Source organism: Coregonus clupeaformis, chromosome 28 (assembly GCF_020615455.1).
Source record: "Coregonus clupeaformis isolate EN_2021a chromosome 28, ASM2061545v1, whole genome shotgun sequence".
Lineage (NCBI taxonomy): Eukaryota > Metazoa > Chordata > Actinopteri > Salmoniformes > Salmonidae > Coregonus > Coregonus clupeaformis.
In genome coordinates, this window is record NC_059219.1 from 33039909 (window position 1) to 33061249 (window position 21341).

A 21341-nucleotide genomic window follows, 5' to 3' on the forward strand; every position below is an offset into this window, starting at 1 on the left:
CTTCTATTTCAGCTCATGAAACATGGGACCAACACCTTACATTTTGCGTTCATATTTTTCAGTGTAGAACATCCTCCTTCCTTCCATGAAGCAACCACTGATCTGACATGACTGGATTGGTGAAAGCTATGTAATGGAATCCTTGCTTTACATCAAATCAGTGATTTTGTAGGAATCCACTTGAAGGAAGGCAGTAAGGTAGGAAGGAAGGGTGCATGTTTTAGTATTAGAACAAGGCCTTGGTCAGCCTAGCTTCACCCCTGAGAGCTGATGGGTAGAAGGACTTTCGTCGTGGCGACAGGTTTCGAGTTTTTTCGTTTCCACAGAGATTGATGCCTGTGGCGTTTGGCGCGGCACACTAACAGGAATTGATCTGGTTTGAATCAAACCACTGCCGCTGTGTGTGTGTGTGTGGTGGGGGTGGGTGGCTTGATGGAGCGACAGCCTCTGGGCAGGCCTTAGTTTAACAGAAGCACACACACGTCTCAATCAGTCACACACTGAGGCGACGATGTAGGCGAACAAACACACACACACACACACAGAGCACACACAGAGCACATGTAATGGAGTGGGTTACATATGTAATAGATTTTGTGTTTTCATGGTCAGTGTCCGTATGTGTGTCTCTCATGCTTATTTGTATGGTTCTTCATGGATCTGGATGTGTGAATATGTCCCCTGTGCACATACAGGCCTATGTGCTCATTTGGAATGCATGCCTGACCATTAGCATGACACACTGTAAATGTCAGAGAGTGATGCAGCGTCTGTTCGTCAGAAAGACTGATGAAGAAAACATGGTCATCTCCTGTATGACACACTCTATAGAAATAGAGTTGAATGTCTATGGGTGTAGCCCACTGCCCTCATCGCTACATCTGCTGTACACTATGGAAGGGCCTCATTGGCTAGTAGCGAAGCACTTACTAAATAGAACAGGTCAACAGCCATGTCACAAATAGGTGTTCATCATGTTTGTCTAGTAATGATGCCACATCAACGAATGACGTATCAGGTGTCAATGTGTTAGACCTATACTGACATGGCATTGGTGGCCTAACGTGTATGTACTGCAAGGGACAGCCATGTCTGTTCTGTTGTGTCTACAACTTTAATGTCTCTTCCGTGACAATTCCATGATTGTCATGTGTGATTGTAAGATGACCATTGACAATCGACAACACAGTGAAGACCACACTACCATAATAGTAGCACACAACAAACCAGCTTTTCCCCACTAAATGAGGTACTCTGTAGTGTGAGAAAGTCAGGGAGTTCCACTACTCTAGCCCCAGGCTTCCAACGGGCCTAGCTCTGACAAATCACCTCTACCGTTCAACAGAGAACAATAAATATTCATTAGATAGCACATGCTAATATTATTCCACCAAATGACAGTATCATCATTCAACTGAGCAGACCTGGAAGGACCAAGGCAGGGGTGGCTGCCTGTGTCCATGTTGGAGGCTGTGTCCCAAATGGCAAAGTAATGCCCTAGTATATAGGGAATAGGGTCCAATTTGGGACACAGCAAAATTAATAATGGGAAGAGAGAGAGAGAGAGAGAGAGAGAGAGAGAGAGAGAGAGAGAGAGAGAGAGAGAGAGAGAGAGAGAGAGAGAGAGAGAGAGAGAGAGAGAGAGAGAGAGAGAGAGAGAGAGAGAGAGAGAGAGAGAGAGAGAGAGAGAGAGAGAGAGAGAGAGAGAGAGAGAGAGAGAGAGAGAGAGAGAGAGAGAGAGAGAGAGAGAGAGAGAGAGAGAGAGAGAGAGAGAGAGAGAGAGAGAGAGAGAGAGAGAGAGAGAGAGAGAGAGAGAGAGAGAGAGAGAGAGAGAGAGAGAGAGAGAGAGAGAGAGAGAGAGAGAGAGAGAGAGAGAGAGAGAGAGAGAGAGAGAGAGAGAGAGAGAGAGAGAGAGAGAGAGAGAGAGAGAGAGAGAGAGAGAGAGAGAGAGAGACTATTCTTGTGGGGACCAGAAATAGTAAACGTCACCAACTGGGGACATTTTGTTAGTCCCCGCGAGGTCAAATGCTATTTCTAGGGGGTTAGGTTTTTGGGTAAGAGTACGGGTTAGGGTTAAGTTTAGGGGTTAGGGAAAATAGGATTTTGAATGGGACTGAATTGTATGTCCCCACAAGGTTAGCTGTACAAGACTGTGTGTGTGCAAGAGAGAGGATTGTTGTGTGTTTCGTAGAGTATGTCTATATTGCGTTTTTTTTTTAGTCTTTCCATGATCTCATAAAATTGGTGACCTTCTGGTTCTTCCATTTATTTTATCCAGCAATCTCTCTCTCACTCTCCTCCCTACTCCATTTGCCCCTCTCTTGCTCTTTCTCTGTTTCCCCTCCCTCTCTGCCTCTCAATCTTACTGGGACCTTGGGCTTTCCCCCTGCATCATGTGGGTCACTGGTGTTGTCAGGAGACAACACCCCTCTCACAAAACCCATCTAAACATATATCCTCTTGGCAATATAGACCCTATAAAAAGGGCACATTGTGTGCGTGTTAGTGTGTGTGTGCGTGTATTATTTGTTTATTAGGATCCCCAGTAGCTTTTGCAGAAGCAGTAGCTACTCTTCCGGGGGTCCACAAAAAACACTAAGTAACAAAACACTTATACACTTATACAAATCACACACATTTATAATACAATTATATACAAACAATGCAACAAAAGAAAATTAAAACAACAAAAATATAATGTGTGTGTGCTTGTGTTTGTCCCCGCCGTTCCATGAGTTGAGTAATTGGAGATGGAAGGGAGTTCCATGCGATCATGGCTCTGTATAAAACTGCGTTGCTGTGAATTTGTTTTGGACTTGGGGACTGTGAAGACATTTTTAAATTTTTGTCATTTCGCAGACGCTCTCATCCAGAGCGACTTACAGTTAGTGAGTGCATACATTTTTCATACTGGCCCGCCGTGGGAAACGAACCCACAACCCTGGCGTTGCAAGCGCCATGCTCTACCAACTGAGCTACAGGGGACCACTGGTGGGGTGTGAATGGGTGTCTGAGCTGAATGTTATTTGATTATGCCGACAGTCTGGAATTTTCGTCACAGTAATATTTCTAATTAAAACTAGGAGAAGCAGTTAATCTCTTGTCAACCAGGGAAGACTGGCATGCATGTGGTTGATGTTAGTTCTGTATGTGCAGTTAAGGGCAAGGCGTGCTGCTCTGTTTTGAGCCAGCTGCAGCTTTGGTAGGTCTTTCTTGACCATATTTCCAGACAGAAATCAAGATAGGACAAGACCAGAGCCTGAACAAATAGTACAGTTGATTTTTGTGTCAGAAATGCAGAACAGACCCCTCCCCATCTTCACAACAACTTTGTCAATATGACTTGCCCACGATAATTGACTACCCAATGTTATACCTAGGAGTTAAGCTTCCTCAACTTTCTCAATGGTCACACCCTTTTGTACAACTCCAGTTGAGGTTTAGGTTTAAGAGAATGTTTTTAACCAAATACAAGGCTTTCAGTTTTAGATGTATTTAAGACCAGTTTATTATTAATCACCCATTCTGATACTGACTGTAACTCCTTATTTAGAATTTCAGTGAGCTCACTGGCTTTGAGTGCTGACGTGTAGAGTGTGGAATCATCAGCATACATAGTCATTCTAGTTTCGTGTAAGACCAGTGGCAAATCATTTGTAAAAATAGGGAAGTGTAACGGCCCAAGGCAACTGCCCTGAGGAATACCGCACAGTACATATCTGATGTTAGAGAAGCTTCCGTTGAATAACACTCTCTGGGTTCTATTGGAGAAATAACTCTCCAACCATGTGATGGCAGGTGATGTAAAGCCATAGCAAGTGAGTTTCTTCAATAACAATGTATGATCAATAACATCAAAGGCTGCACTGAAATCTAACATTACAGCTCCAACTATCATCTTATTATCCATTTATTTTAACCAATCGTCAGTCACCTGAGTCAGTGCAGTACAAGTTGAGTGCCCTTCCCTATATGCATGCTGAAAATCAGTAGTTAACTTGTTCTCTGAAAAATAGCATTGTATTTGGTCAAACACAATTACCTCCATCAGTTTACTAAGAACAGGCAGCAAACTGATTGGGAGGCTGTTAGAGCCAGCAAAGGGTGCTTTACTATTTTTAGGCAGTGGAATAACTTTAGCTTCCTTCCACACCTGTGGACACTCCTTTAGGCTTTGGTTAAATATATAGCAAATAGGGGTGGCAGTCTGCTACCAATCTCTATAGTTTCACATCAAGGTTGTTTATACCTGGAGTCTTATCGTTATTAATATTGACCTCTCCCACACTAACTTGACCAAATTCAAAACAGCAATCCTTCGCTTTCATTATTAAATATTTTATACCAAAATATGATGGTTCACTGTTCATTGTTGTCATTGCACTTCTGAGTTTTTCCACTGCTAGTGAAAATAGTCATTGAAATGATTTGCAATACCATTATAAAGGACCCATCAACTTCAGTGGATGATGGAGATTAGTTGGGTTTTCTGCCCATGATATCATTTAAGGTACTCCAAAGTATTTTTCCATTGTGTTTTATGTCATTTATCTTTGTTTGGTAATATACTTTCTTCTTCTTTTTGTTAAGTTTAGTCATAACATTTCTCAATTTACAGTATGTCAACCAATCAGCTGAGCAGCCTGACTTGTTTGCCACCTCTTTTGCATCATTTCTTTGAACCATAACATTTTTCAATTGATCGAACCAGTTCTCAAAGTTTCTTAACAGGTGCATGCTTGTCAACAATTGGCATAAATAATTGTCCAAATACTTCCAGTGCTACATCTGGATTCACTTCCTCATACAGATCAGACCAACACATTTTTTACATCTTCAATATTGTATTGTGTTTCTCTGTAGTGACCTGGAGTAGGTTTGTGTGAGATTCAGTGTGTGTTTTGGTGAGTGTGTGTTTAAATAAACAGTGTGTATTGTATCTCTCTGCAGCGGCCCACTCCCCCACTTCCCCCGGCCCAGGAGGAAGAGGAGGGGGAGAAGAGCTGTGGCCCCGCTGGGTTCTGGGAGGCCCTTACACCCTGCAATGGCTGTCACAACCTGGGCTTCTCCAGCCTGTCACAGGTACACACACACCTCCCCCCTTCACTTGTATTCCTACATTCCCTCTTCCTCCTGTCATTAATAAAACGGATAAGCATTGTCATGGAGTGCCAGTATACTATGCTATAATTGCCCTGTCTCAATCAAAGTCACTCTAATGGCCTGTTTCACAGTATGTATGGCTCGTTGTCTCTGACACACTCAGTTAGTATATATCACCCTGCAGAATGCAGCGGGGCTGAGCCATGTAGCAATATGTTTATGTATTTGTACAGCTAATAGAGCTCAGTGGATGTTGTCTTCCGTTTTGCGCTTGGTTTGTATTGTCGTTGTGTTGCCGCAAAGTATCTCTCTTGGCCATTTGCTCTCTTTCACTATCTATCTTTCTGACTATCTATCTTTCTGACTATTTATCTATCTTTCTATCTATCTTTCTGACTATCTATCTTTCACTATCTATCTTTCTGAATATATTTTTATCTCTCTTCATTCCGTTTCTCTCTCTTTCACTCTTTCTCTCTCCCTTCATTTTTCTCTTTCTCTCGTTGTCTCCAAAACGGGGAACAGCATCACATTTTTTTCTTCATTTTAGTCATTTAGCAGACGCTCTTATCCAGAGCGACTTAGTTAGTGAGTGCATACATTTTCATACTGGGCCACCGTGGGAAACGAACCCACAACCCTGGCATTGCAAGCGCCATGCTCTACCAACTGAGCTACAGTATCCAGTCTCCCCCTCTCTCCCCTCCTTCTATCCCCTCCCTCTCCCCTGCCCTGTCTCCCACTTCTGTCCTCCATCTCTCTCCGCCATCTGTCCTCCCTTGCTCCCCTCCTGTCTCCCCCCTCTGTCCTCCCTCTATCCCCCTCCTGTCACCCCCCTCTGTCCTCCCTCCATCCCCCTCCAGTCTCCCCCCTCTGTCCTCCCTCTCTCCCCCTCCTGTTTCCCCCCTCTGTCCTCCCTCTCCCCCCTCCTGTTTCCCCCTCGTCCCTCCTCCCCCTCTGTCCTCCCTCTCTCCCCCTCCTGTTTCCCCCCTCTGTCCTCCCTCTCTCCCCCTCCTGTTTCCCCCACTCTGTCCTCCCTCTCTCCCCCTCCTGTTTCCCCCCTCTGTCCTCCCTCTCTCCCTCTCTCCCCCTCCAGTCTCCCCCCCTCTGTCCTCCCTCTCTCCCCCCTCCTGTTTCCCCCCTGCCGTGGCTAACCATAGCTAATGACAGCAGATTAAACAGTTAGCAATAGTGGGACGTGGATGAAAGCAGTAGAGACTGGTGACATTTAGACAAATACTGTGTCTGGCCCACAGCCTGGCTAGAGATACCTATCTACCAACACCTGGTGGGGGATGATGGGCCTGGGATGGATTAGCAGGGCCTACCTTTTGGATTTTGAGTGTGTGTGTGTACATTTTGTTTTCAACTAGCCTCATTTTGGTTTCAACTAACCTCATTTTGGTTTCAACTAGCCTCATTTTGGTTTCAACTAGCCTCATTTTGGGTTCAACTAGCCTCATTTTGGGTTCAACTAGCCTCATTTTGGTTTCAACTAACCTCATTTTGGTTTCAACTAGCCCGAAATGCTTTCCCTGCCCCCAAGGCAATCAGCTCCCTCCTGATTGGATTGTCACGGTGGCCTCTCAACAAGGGAATAATCTTACTGAGAGTCTTATAACAGGATGCTTCAACTCTAGTCCTGGACCTTTCAAAGTGTGTGTTCAAACAATCAACTACTCATCACAATCTTCACAAAATATCTATGTTGTGTAATTTTATAGGTTAAATTGTAAGTAAGAATGCTTTTTCTGCTCCAATGTAGACCACCAAAGCAGACTTTCTCCACACCTCAGTCTCTCTTTTTCTCTCCTCCATCTGTTCTTCTCTCCTTCCTCCTCTCATCCGTCCGGTTTGTCAGATTGTCAGAGTGATGGCAGTCCCACTGGACTCTGTTCTCTTCCTCTTTTTAAGTGGTGGAAATGTCTCTCTCTCGCTTTCCACTCAGTTTCAGTTCTTAGCTTTTTCTCCACAACTTTCTTTCCCTTTGGCCTCACCCCACATCTCCCTCTGACTCTCTCTCTCTCAATTCAATTCAATTTCAATTTAAGGGCTTTATTGGCATGGGAAACGTATGTTAACATTGCCAAAGCAAGTGAAGTAGATAGTAAACAAAAGTGAAATAAACAATAAATATTAACAGTAAACATTACACTCAGAAGTTTCAAAAAAATAAAGACATTTCAAATGTCATATTATGTATATCTACAGTGTTGTAACAATGTGCAAATAGTTAAAGTACAAATGGGAAAATAAATAAACATAAATATGGGTTGTATTTACAATGGTGTTTGTTCTTCACTGGTTGCCCTTTTCTTGTGGCAATAGGTCACAAATCTTGCAGCTGTGATGGCACACTGTGGTTTTTCACCCAGTAGATAAGGGAGTTTATCAAAATTGGGTTTGTTTTCGAATTCTTTGTGGATCTCTGTAATCTGAGGGAAATATCTGTCTCTAATATGGTCATACATTTGGCAGGAGGTTAGGAAGTGCAGCTCAGTTTCCACCTCATTTTGTGGGCAGTGTGCACATAGCCTGTCTTCTCTTGAGAGCCAGGTCTGCCTACGGCGGCCTTTCTCAATAGCAAGGCTATGCTCACTGAGTCTGTACATAGTCAAAGCTTTCCTTAAGTTTGGGTCAGTCACAGTGGTCAGGTATTCTGCCACTGTGTACTCTCTGTTTAGGGCCAAATAGCATTCTAGTTTGCTCTGTTTTTTTGTTTGTTCTTTCCAATGTGTCAAGTAATTATCTCTGTCTCTCTCTCTCTCTCTCTCTCTCTCTCTCTCTCTCTCTCTCTCTCTCTCTCTCTCTCTCTCTCAATGTATCTCTCTCTCTCTCTCTCAATGTCTCTCTCTCTCGCTCCTTCCCTATTGTTCATCAGCCCACATTTCTTTCTCCACATTTCTCTCACTGTCTGACAGAAGTGTGTTAAGCGCTGTATCGATCGCCGTGGTAGCGAGGTCTCAGCTGTCACTCAAGCTGTCAGTTAGCGGGACGGACTGTACTCTGATGTGTGAGGGTGACACTAAAAGGCTGCAGAGTGTGACACTAAAAGGCTGCAGAGGGTGGCACTAAAAGGCTGCAGAGGGTGACACTAAAAGGCTGCAGAGGGTAACACTAAAAGGCTGCAGAGGGTGACACTAAAAGGCTGCAGAGGGTGACACTAAAAGGCTGCAGAGGGTGACTCTAAAAGGCTGCAGAGGGTGACTCTAAAAGGCTGCAGAGGGTGACACTAAAAGGCTGCAGAGGGTGACTCTAAAAGGCTGCAGAGGGTGACACTAAAAGGCTGCAGAGGGTGACACTAAAAGGCTGCAGAGAGTGACTCTAAAAGGCTGCAGAGGGTGACTCTAAAAGGCTGCAGAGGGTGACTCTAAAAGGCTGCAGAGGGTGACACTAAAAGGCTGCAGAGGGTGACTCTAAAAGGCTGCAGAGGGTGACTCTAAAAGGCTGCAGAGGGTGACTCTAAAAGGCTGCAGAGGGTGACTCTAAAAGGCTGCAGAGGGTAATTCTAAAAGGCTGCAGAGGGTGACTCTAAAAGGCTGCTGTGTGCGTGCGTGCGTGCGTATGTGTGATAAATATAGAGAGTAGAGTGAGGGAGTTAGAGAGAGAGAGAGAGAGAAAGACAGAAAAAGAGTGTGCAGATGTAGTTGTTACCACAGAAGCAACCCCAAGACATCATCAAATAAGTGTCTATGTCTTTCATTGCCACAGCTCCTATATACAGTGGGGGAAAAAAGTATTTAGTCAGTCACCAATTGTGCAAGTTCTCCCACTTAAAAAGAAGAGAGAGGCCTGTAATTTTCATCATAGGTACATGCCAACTATGACAGACAAAATGAGAAAAAAAAATCCAGAAAATCACATTGTAGGATTTTTTATGAATTTATTTGCAAATTATGGTGGAAAATAAGTATTTGGTCAATAACAAAAGTTTCTCAATACTTTGTTATATACCCTTTGTTGGCAATGACACAGGTCAAACGTTTTCTGTAAGTCTTCACAAGGTTTTCACACACTGTTGCTGGTATTTTGGCCCATTCCTCCATGCAGATCTCCTCTAGAGCAGTGATGTTTTGGGGCTGTCGCAGGGCAACACGGACTTTCAACTCCCCTCCAAAGATTTTCTATGGGGTTGAGATCTGGAGACTGGCTAGGCCACTCCAGGACCTTGAAATGCTTCTTACGAAGCCACTCCTTCGTTTCCCGGGCGGTGATTTGGGATCATTGTCATGCTGAAAGACCCAGCCACGTTTCATCTTCAATGCCCTTGCTGATGGAAGGAGGTTTTCACTCAAAATCTCACGATACATGGCTCCATTCATTCTTTCCTTTACACGGATCAGTCGTCATGGTCCCTTTGCAGAAAAAACAGCCCCAAAGCATGATGTTTCCACCCCCATGCTTCACAGTAGGTATGGTGTTCTTTGGATGCAACTCAGCATTATTTGTCCTCCAAACACGACGAGTTGAGTTTTTACCAAAAAAGTTATATTTTGGTTTCATCTGACCATATGACATTCTCCCAATCCTCTTCTGGATCATCCAAATGCACTCTAGCAAACTTCAGACGGGCCTGGACATGTACTGGCTTAAGCAGGGGGACACGTCTGCCACTGCAGGATTTGAGTCCCTGGCGGCGTAGTGTGTTACTGATGGTAGGCTTTGTTACTTTGGTCCCAGCTCTCTGCAGGTCATTCACTAGGTCCCCCTGTGTGGTTCTGGGATTTTTGCTCACCGTTCTAGTGATCATTTTGACGCCCATGGGGTGAGATCTTGCGTGGAGCCCCAGATCTAGGGAGATTATCAGTGGTCTTGTATGTCTTCCATTTCCTAATAATTGCTCCCACAGTTGATTTCTTCAAACCAAGCTGCTTACCTATTGCAGATTCAGTCTTCCCCAGCCTGGTGCAGGTCTACAATTTTGTTTCTGGTGTCCTTTGACAGCTCTTTGGTCTTGGCCATAGTGGAGTTTGGAGTGTGACTGTTTGAGGTTGTGTGGACAGGTGTCATTTATACTGATAACAAGTTCAAACAGGTGCCATTAATACAGGTAATGAGTGGAGGACAGAGGAGCCTCTTAAAGAAGAAGTTACAGGTCTGTGAGAGCCAGAAATCTTGCTTGTTTGTGGGTGACCAAATACTTATTTTCCACCATAATTTGCAAATAAATTCATTAAAAATCCTACAATGTGATTTTCTGGATTTTCTTTTCTCAATTTGTCTGTCATAGTTGACGTGTACCTATGATGAAAATTACAGGCCTCTCTCATATTTTTAAGTGGGAGAACTTGCACAATTGGTGGCTGACTAAATACTTTTTTGCCCCACTGTATGGGCATTAAGAAGATGGCAAACGTGTCATTCTCTGTCGCATGTCTTGCATGTGTGTGTGTGTGTTTGAGCAGAGGGGGTTCCATCTCTCTCTCTCTCTCTCTCTCTCTCTCTCTCTCTCTCTCTCTCTCTCTCTCTCTCTCTCTCTCTCTCTCTCTCTCTCTGTCTGTCTCTCCCTCGCTCTCTCGTCACACAGACGTGGATCCTCTCCATGTGAACGCAGACTGATGCCATGACAACCAAGGACCACTTTAGGTGTCTGTGTGTTTGGTAAAGCAGCGCAGAGTTCCTTCAGCTGAAAGTACGACGACTTAGAGAAAGAAAAGTTGGAACTTTGTCACTGTGGAGCCCCTGCAGAGAGAATGATGGAGAGAGAGATGGGGTGGGAGAGAGGGGTGGGAGAGAGGGAAAGCAAAGGGTTCACATGGTTGCTAGGCAACACAGAAATTCATAAAGTAGCAGGCGTGGGATATCCGCCCACTAAAATCATTGACAAATCTGTACAAGATCAGATCAGGTGCGTCAGAGCACTGCGCAATATCAGACACACACGCATACGGAAACACACACCCACACACATACGCACAGGAATGCACGGATGCACGCACACTGCACCTGTACACAGCCATTCTGAATTTAGCCCACCCAACTACCTCATCCCCATATTGTTATTTATTTTGCTCATTTGCACCCCAGTACCTCTATTTGCACATCACCATTCCAGTGTTAATACGAAATTGTAACTATTTTGCACTATGGCCTATTTATTGCCTTACCTCCATAACTTACTACATTCGCACACACTGTATATATATTTTCTGTTTGTATTTTTGACTTTATGTTTTGTTTACCCCATATGTGTTGTTGTTTTTATCGCACTGCTTTGCTTTATCTTGGCCAGGTCGCAGCTGTAAATGAGAACTTGTTCTCAACTGGCTTATCTGGTTAAATAAAGGTGAAATAAAAATGCAGGTTGGGAGAATCCAGGGTAAATGAATGGAGCAGGAAGGGTGTGTGTCCAATGCTGGCGCCATAGTAAGCTGTAGTGACCTTGTCACGCCCAGCCATCCTCTCGTCATCTCGCTAGAACATTCTGCTGACATTGTCAGGCACTACCCTTGGGTTTCTCTTGGGTTTCTTAGAACCGCTGGGAGTGTTTGTGTGTGTTCCCCTCCGGGTTGCAGATAACGCACATCTCCTGACTGAGTCCTCGAGGTAAACAGGAAAAGAAAAGAACACTGAGGTTCTGGAGGTCTGATAAAAGAGAGAGACTTGGGGAAGAGAGGATGAGGAAGAGCTGGGGTCAGACGTTTGAGTCATAACCAAGATCAAATTGTTTTGATGAAATATAACTTTTCACTTTATTCTTATACAGACTTCAATACACTTGAATAGTTTTCATATTTGACTATTGTTATTTAAATGTATCATTGAGAAACACCCCCTGGATGTCTTGTGTGATGGTGTGCTCCATAGAACACACTGTGTGGATTGTTCCACTGTGCTGGTTCGAAACCCCGACTAGGTGAAAAATCTGCCGATGTGCCCTTGAGCAAGGCACTTAACCCTAATTGCTCCTGTAATTATTTTAAATGATTAAAAGTAATGTAAATGTAGTTGAAGGAGGGCTGTTCAGGCGGTATTGGGGGTCCTGTGTGGCTCAGTTGGTAGAGCATTGCGCTTGCAACGCCAGGGTTGTGGGTTTCGTTTCCCACAGGGGACCAGTACGAAAATGTATGCACTCACTACTGTAAGTCGCTCTGGATAAGAGTCTGATAAATGATTAAAATGTAAACAATGTACAGGCTGTCACTGGCCATGAGGAGATAAGTGTGCGTGTGTTTGTGTGTAATTACATACATTTCTTATAGCTAATATTTACGGAGAATGCATTAAATAATAAATCAAACTTTATTTATACAGGGCACTTCAGACATGGAATGCAACACAATGTGCTTCACAGGAAAAACTAATAAACAATTAAAATAAAAACTGAAATATTTACTACACAACAAACATAAGAGGATAAAAAAACAAACGAATAACAATAACAACTGAATGACTAAAAAGCACCCTAAGGAAAAGCAAAGCTAAAAAAGTGTGTTTTAAGATCTCTTTTAAATATGTCCACAGTTTCGGCCCCCCTCAGGTTCTCTGGCAGGCTATTCCAAATGCTGTGGGCATAGTAACTAAATGCTGCCTCTCCAAGCCTGTTGGTCCTAGTCTTTGGGATAGTTAAAAGGCCAGTGCCGGAGGACCTGAGAGACCTACTGGCTACATAACTTAAAAGCATGTCTGACATGTATTGGGGTGCACAATCGTGGATTGATTTAAAAACCAATAGAAGAATCTCAAAATGTATTCTAAAACTCACAGGCAGCCAGTGCAGAGACCTTAAAACCTGTGTAATGTGTGCTGTACATCTGGTCTTGGTCAGTATCCGTGCTGCAGTATTCTATGTTTTGCAGTTGACCAATGGCTTTCTTGGGTAGACCAGACAGGAGAGTATTACAGTAGTCAAGCCTGCTTGTAATAAAAGTATGGATGAGTCTCTCTGTATCAGCCTGAGAGAGAAATGGCCACACATTGGCAATGTTCCTCAGGTGGTAAAAAGCTATTTTGGTTGGAGGAAGTTGTGAGCCATCCAAGTATTTAATTCACTAATACAGTCTAATAATTTATCAGTGGAGCTAAAATCCTCTGATGACACAGAAATGTAAAGTTGTGTATCGTCTGTGTAGCAGTGAAAATCAATGCTGTGCTTTCTGATAACACTGCCAAGGGATAACATACAGTATATAAACTGAACAGTACCGGACCCAAAGTCTAACCTTGTGGAACGCCACATTTGATATGTATTTAATCTGAGTTATGTTCACCAAGGGTGACAAAAAACTTTCGACCGGTTAAATAGGTCCTAAACCAATTTAGAACTCGACCAGAGAGTCCAACCCACCTCTCCGGTCTAAAGGACATCATGGTCAACAGTTCTGAATCCAGCACTTAAATCCACAGAAAGCTGTTTGGCATCTGTGTTGGCTCTAAGATCATTTACCACTTTAACTAAGGCTGTCTCTGTGCTGGGCCCGAAAACCAGATTGGAATTCTTCTAAAAATACAGTTGTCACTTTAAAAAATAATTTAGCTGTTTGAAAACCAATTTCTCCAGAATTTTGCTTAAGAATGGAAGGTTGGAGATTTTTAGAAAATTGCTAAGAGCTGAACAATCTAGATTACTTTTCTTCAGAAGGGGTTTCACCATAGCAGTTTTTACTGCAGTGGAGAAAGTTCCTGTGATTAACAATAGCTTGAACTTCTTCAGATATTCAATTAAAAACTGTTTTGAAAAAGGTGGTGGGGATAGGATCGAGAAGGCAGGTAAAGGCTTAAGTTATGATATCACTTTCCTGAGCATGTCTGTGTCAACCAGGGAAAATAAATCCCTAGTGCCTTTGCGTGGTAGGCTAGGGCACATATCATCAAACATCTGATCAGGTCTTGCTTGACTGATACCCAGGCTAATGTTTGTTATCTTATCTCTTAAATATGCTGAAATCACATTACATTTAGATGTGAAGGAAAGTTAACATAGGTTTGCGGGGGTAGGATATATCAGGCCATCAATGGTCGAGAAGAGCACTGTCAAATTATTCTAATTCATTCTAATTAATGATCAAGTTAGAAAAATTAGCCTGTCTGGCATTTCTAGTTGCCTTGTTATAAATACCAAGTTGCTCTCTCAGAATATCATAATGGACCTGCAACTTTGACTTTCTCCACTTCCGCTCTGCAATTTCTCTTGAATTTATTAGTTTCCTCACTCATCTCCGTTTGGATGTGGCCTTTTTCAACTTTACTGGAGCTATGGCATCAATGGGTGCCTTTAATTTGCTATTAAAGTTATCAACTAAATCATCACAAGAAGAAGGCAGAATAGGTGGTGCAGTATTGTTCATACACTCAATAAAATCTGTATCAACTTCAGAGGTAAGATAGCGTTTCTTAATAATGTGTTCAGTATTACCCTGTGCTATGGGAAACAAGGTAGTAAAAAATACAGAGAGGTGATCAGATAAAGCAACATCAACAATAGAGGATATGTCAATAGAAAGCCCCTTGGTAATAACCAGGTCCAGAGTATGGCTGCGGTTATGGGTGGGCCCGGTAACATGTTAGATAAAGTCCATAGAGCTCAAAAGATTTGTAAGTTCAATGGTCTTCGAGTCAGTCTCTTTGTCAACATGAATATTAAAATCGCCCAACACAATGATTTTATCATAGTTCTCAAGGACAGTAGACAATAGTTCAGAGAAATCAGTAAAGAAAGTGGGGCAGTGCTTTGGTGGCCTATACAGGGTTATGGCCAGCCATTTCTATAGGAGTTGATATGGTTTCCAAGTCCTCTGTTGCTTATTCTGACAGGGAGAACTCGAGCACTACCAGACCCTGTCTGTCAGTCTCTAAAACAGTTTGCAATGTTGCTGGAAATAATCCTGGAACCCTGCTGTTAGGGTGAATCCCGTCTCTTTTAAAAAGTGCTGGTTGCTCCCACAGCAAAACAAATTTGTCACAAAAGGAGACATTCCTGTCATTGCAGTCGTCTGAAACGTTCCAAACCCCTTCGGTAGCACTGGAGGGGGTGAGAGATAATTATTATCTTCCCTGTGCTAGCAAGGGTCTTACATTTTTTTTGTAGTCCTCCCTCAGATCGCCTAAAATGAAGGTCGTTAAAACTTATATGAGTGACGATGGTGTCAATATTGGAGTAGTTGGCCAGAACCGTGGAGTAGTTGGCCAGAACCGTGGGCAGGAGTTGATGTCATGGACACAGGCTCCTGGGTGACAGTGGACCTTGGTTGGTCCACTGACCATAGGCAGGCCAAAATCTCTCACCATCGAGCTGCCCACAATGATGGTGGTCTTGATGGAATCCAATGGGAAGAGACCTGCTGAACTGCGGTGGCCGTGGGGGAGGGCGCCACTGAGCGGCCGCCAGCTGTTAGTATACACCCAGGATTCGTGCTGACTCCTGGGGCTGCTAGGTCCGTCTCAAGCGGGGCAAAGTTGTTTGCTAACAGGATCCGATCTTCTCGGATAGATGGGTGGCCAGACTGCCTCCCCGATCTCCTACGACTTGCGAGTGTCCAGTCTCCCATGGGCCGCGGAGTTGAGCTTAACATCTGTCCGTTAGATTGGGACAGATCAACGCCGCCTGACACATCGACATGGTCAAGACATATTTGACATATTGATACAACAGTGGCTAAGATGGGGAGAAGTCTTTCCATAAGAAAGCGCTGCTCTGCCTTCTTAACAACACTATCAAAAAGGCAGGTCCTACAGGCCCTAATATTGTCGCACCTAGACTACTGTTCAGTCGTGTGGTCAGGTGCCACAAAGAGGGACTTAGGAAAATTACAATTGGCTCAGAACAGGGCAGCACGGCTGGCCCTTAAAAGTACACAGGGAGCTAACATGAATGATATGCATTTCAATCTCTCATGGCTCAAAGTGGAGGAGAGATTGACTTCATCACTACTTGTTTTTGTAAGAAGTGTTGACAAGCTGAATGTACCGAGCTGTCTGTTTAAACTACTAGCATACAACTCAGATACCCATGCATACCCCACAAGACATTCCACCAGAGGTCTCTTCACAATCCCCAAGTCCAGTACAGACTATGGGAGGCGCACAGTACTACATAGAGCCATGACTACATGGAACTCTATTCCACATCAGGTAACTGATGCAAGCAGTAGAATCAGATTTTTTATTAAACAGGTAAAAATACACCTTATGGAACAGCGGGGACTGTGAAGAGACACACATACGCACACAAGCGCTAGCACATGCACTCTACGTGTGTACATTGTAATATTGTTGTATTGTGGTATTATACATTTTGTATTGTAGCTATGTACTATTATGTGTGTTTTTCCGCGTTATTTGTCATTTATTTTGTACATAATGTTTCTGCCATCGTCTCTTATAACCAAAAAGAGCTTCTGGATATCAGGACAGCGATTACTCACCTCGTATTGGACGAAGATTTTTTCTTCAACGAGGCGGCCGCGAAGGATATCCTACAGACACCCGACAAGGCCCAAATCCCCGTCATTCGCATGAGGAAGAGACAGAGATATTGTGAACGTAGGTCGGGGTGCCTTGTAAGGATCCGACGGCGAGCGAGTAAACTGACGCACCCATCAATCCTATTAGCCAATCTTCAATCATTTGACAATAAATTGGATGACTCAAGATTAAGGTTATCCTTCCAACGGGACATTAAAAACTGTTAAATCTTATGTTTCACAGAGTCGTGGCTGAACGACGACATGGACAACATACAACTAGCGGGCTATACGCTACATCGGCAGGATAGAACGGCTGGCTCCGGTAAGACAAGGGGTGGCGGTCTGTGTATATTTGTAAACAACAGCTGGTGCACAAAATCAAATACTAAGGAAGTCTCGAGGTTTTGCTCGCCTGAGGTAGAGTATCTTATGATAAGCTGTAGACCACACTATTTACCAAGAGAGTTTTCATCTATATTTTTCATAGCTGTCTATTTACCACCACAAACCAATGCTGGCATTAAGATTGCACTGAATGAGCTGCATAAGGCCATAAGTCAACAGGAAAATGCTCATCCAGAGGCAGCGCTCCTAGTGGCCGGGGACTTTAATGCAGGGAAACTTAAATCAGTTCTACCTCATTTCTACCAGCATGTGAAATGTGCAACCAGAGGAAAAAAAACTCTAGACCACCTTTACTCCACACACAGAGACGCATACAAAGCTCTCCCTCGCCCTCCATTTGGCAAATCTGACCATAACTCTATCCTCCTGATTCCTGCTTATAAGCAAAAACTAAAGCAGGAAGCACCAGTGACTTGGTTAATAAAAAAGTGGTCAGATGACGCAGATGCTAAGCTACAGGACTGTTTTGCTAGCACAGACTGGAACATGTTCCGGGATTCTTCAGATAGCATTGAGGAGTACACCACATCAGTCACTGGCTTCATCAATAAGTGCATCGATGATGTCGTCCCCACAGTGACCGTACGTACATACCCCAACCAGAAGCCATGGATTACAGGCAACATCCGCACTGAGCTAAAGGGTAGAGCTGCCGCTTTCAAGGAGCGGGACTCTAACCCGGACGCTTATAAGAAATCCCGCTATGCCCTCCGACGAACCATCAAACAGGCAAAGAGTCAATACAGGACTAAGATTGAATCGTACTACACCGGCTCTGACGCTCGTCGGATGTGGCAGGGCTTGAAAACTATTACAGACTACAAAGGGAAGCACAGCCGTGAGCTGCCCAGTGACACACGACTTCCAGACGAGCTAAACCACTTCTATGCTTGCTTCGAGGCAAGCAACACTGAAGCATGCATGAGAGCACCAGCTGTTCCGGATGACTATGTGATCACGCTCTCCGTAGCCGATGTGAGTAAGACTTTTAAGCAGGTCAACATTCACAAGGCCGCAGGGCCAGACGGATTACCAGGATGTGTACTCCGAGCATGTGCTGACCAACTGGCAAGTGTCTTCACTGACATTTTCAACATGTCCCTGACTGAGTCTGTAATACCAACATGTTTCAAACAGACCACCATAGTCCTCGTGCCCAAGGACTCTAAGATAACCTGCTTAAATGACTACCGACCCGTAGCACTGACGTCTGTAGCCATGAAGTGCTTTGAAAGGCTGGTCATGGCTCACATCAACACCATTATCCCAGAAACCCTAGACCCTCTCCAATTTGCATACCGCCCCAACAGATCCACAGATGATGCAATCTCTATTGCACTCCACACTGCCCTTTCCCACCTGGACAAGAGGAACACCTACGTGAGAATGCTATTCATTGACTACAGCTCAGCATTCAACACCATAGTGCCCTCAAAGCTCATCACTAAGCTAAGGATCCTGGGACTAAACATCTCCCTCTGCAACTGGATCCTGGACTTCCTGACGGGCCGCCCCCAGGTGGTAAGGGTAGGTAACAACACATCTGCCACACTGATCCTCAACACGAGGGCCCCTCAGGGGTGCGTGCTCAGTCCCCTCCTGTACTCCCTGTTCACCCATGACTGCATGGCCAGGCACGACTCCAACACCATCATTAAGTTTGCCGACGACACAACAGTGGTAGGCCTGATCACCGACAACGATGAGACAGCCTATAGGGAGGAGGTCAGAGACCTGGCCATGTGGTGCCAGGATAACAACCTCTCCCTCAACGTGACCAAGACAAAGGAGATGATTGTGGACTACAGGAAAAAAAAGAGGGCTGAGCACGCCCCCATTCTCATCGACGGGGCTGTAGTGGAACAGGTTGAGAGCTTCAAGTTCCTTGGTGTCCACATCACCAACGAACTATCATGGTCCAAACACACCAAGACAGTCGTGAAGAGGGCCTATTCCCCCTCAGGAGACTGAAAAGATTTGGCATGGGTCCTCAGATCCTCAAAATATTCTACAGCTGCTCCATCGAGAGCATCCTGTCTGGTTGCATCACCGCCTGGTATGGCAACTGCTTGGCCTCCGACCGTAAGGCACTACAGAGGGTAGTGCATACGGCCCAGTACATCACTGGGGCCAAGCTTCCTGCCATCCAGGACCTCTATACCAGGCGGTGTCAGAGGAAGGCCCTCAAAATTGTCAAAGACTCCAGCCACCCTAGTCATAGACTGTTCTCTCTGCTACCACACGGCAAGCGGTACCGGAGTGCCAAGTCTAGGTCCAAAAGACTTCTCAACAGCTTCTACCCCCAAGCCATAAGACTCCTAAACAGCTAATCATGGCTACCCGGACTATTTGCACTGCCCCCCATATTTTTACGCTGCTGCTACTCTGTTAATTATTTATGCATAGTCACTTTAACTCTATCCACATGCATGTACATATTACTTCAACTTCCTCAACTAGCCGGTGCCCCCGCACATTGACTCTGCACCGGTACCCCCCTGTATATATAGCCTCCCTACTGTTATTTTATTTTACTTCTGCTCTTTTTTTTTCAACACTTTTTTGTTTTATCCTACTTTTTTATTAAAAATAAATGCACTGTTGGTTAAGGGCTGTAAGTAAGCATTTCACTGTAATGTCTGCACCTGTTGTATTCGGCGCATGTGGCCAATAAAATTTGATTTGATTTGATATGTAGTGGTGTAATAATGTTATATGATGTACAGTACTGTTTTATCGTTTGTTTTATAAGTGCCTTAATGTGTTTGGATCCCAGGAAGAGTAGCTGCTGCCTTGGCAACAGCTAATGGGGATCCCTAATAAATACAAATACAAATACAGCTTTGCTATAGGAGGCATTTCAAACTGAGATTTGGTTTGCCTGGGTTACAGCAAGGTTGGAATACTTAGAAAGCAGGTTTCCTTTTCTCGCAGCCGAGCTAACAGCTGGAGGATCGCTTCCCTAAGATGCATGATGGTGGTGCTTTTAGGGCAGACAAATCCCTGTCCATTTTCCAGTTCCACCTTATCTTCATCTTGTGGGAATCACACCTGAACCATTTGTGCCCAGTTGTGGATAAAAACACTGGTGGGCTAGCACTGCTACCGTTAGCCTGCTCCATTTTCATGATGGCTAGCAGCTAACTGCTACTTAACAGGAATCCGGGACACAAACTTGCGGTCCCAGCCGTAAAGGCTGACCCCGTCTAGCAACCAGTAGCAATACAAACTGTAGCTAGTATTAAAAACGATTTAATTAAATCTATTTCATAAAAACAACAAACCGAGTGTAGACTGTACACTGTTCTGTTGCACGCTCTAATGACGTCTCATCAGAAATATGTGATCATGCTTTTGCAGCTCGTATTTATGGTTGATGCATTGTGTGTGTGTGTGTCCGCGCAGATGGTTGTGTGTGCTTATGAGCGCGCGTTTGTGTGTGTATGCGTGCTTACCCATGTGTGTGTCATTCTTTAAAGTTTTTAATTTTAATTTTAATTTTATTTAACCTTTATTTAACCAGGTAAGCCAGTTGAACAAGTTCTCATTTACAACTGCGACCTGGCCAAGATAAAGCAAAGCAGTGCGTTTAAAAACAACAACACAGAGTTACATATGGGGTAAAACAAAACATAAAGTCAAAAATACAACAGAAAATATATGTACAGTGTGTTCAAATGTAGCAAGTTATGGAGGTAAGGCAATAAATAGGCCATAGTGCAAAATAATTACACAATTAGTATTAACACTGGAATGATAGATGTGCAAGAGATGATGTGCAAATAGAGATACTGGGGTGCAAATTAGCAAAATAAATAACAATATGGGGATGAGGTAGTTGGGTGGGCTAATTTCAGATGGGCTGTGTACAGGTGCAGTGATCGGTAAGGTGCTCTGACAACTGATGCTTAAAGTTAGTAAGGGAGATAAGAGTCTCCAGCTTCAGAGATTTTTGCAATTCGTTCCAGTCATTGGCAGCAGAGAACTGGAAGGAATGGTGGCCAAAGGAGGTGTTGGCTTTGGGGATGACCAGTAAGATATAACTGCTGGAGCACATACTACGGGTGGGTGTTGCTATGGTGACCAATGAGCTAAGATAAGGAGGGGATTTGCCTAGCAGTGATTCATAGATGGCATGGAGTCAGTGGGTTTGGCGACGAATATGTAGTGAGGACCAGCCAACAAGAGCGTACAGGTCACAGTGGTGGGTAGTATATGGGGCTTTGGTGACAAAATGGATGGCACTGTGATAGACTACATCCAATTTGCTGAGTAGAGTGTTGGAGGCTATTTTGTAAATGACATCGCCGAAGTCAAGGATCGGTAGGATAGTCAGTTTTACGAGGGCATGTTTGGCAGCATGAGTGAAGGAGGCTTTGTTGCGAAATAGGAAGCCGATTCTAGATTTAACTTTGGATTGGAGATTCT

The 21341-nt window shown here is 44.1% G+C and overlaps 1 protein-coding gene across 3 annotated transcripts in view; it reads left to right on the top strand.

The window, feature by feature from the left end:
• LOC121543435 (ankyrin repeat and sterile alpha motif domain-containing protein 1B-like) overlaps positions 1 to 21341 on the top strand; it is a 286881-nt gene that overhangs the window by 97996 nt on the left and 167544 nt on the right. For all 3 annotated transcript variants that reach the window (XM_041853304.2, XM_041853303.2, XM_045208911.1), the window contains exon 11: positions 4951 to 5082. In XM_041853304.2, the coding sequence (XP_041709238.2) occupies positions 4951 to 5082 (132 nt within the window). The remainder of the gene's footprint in view (positions 1 to 4950; positions 5083 to 21341) is intronic.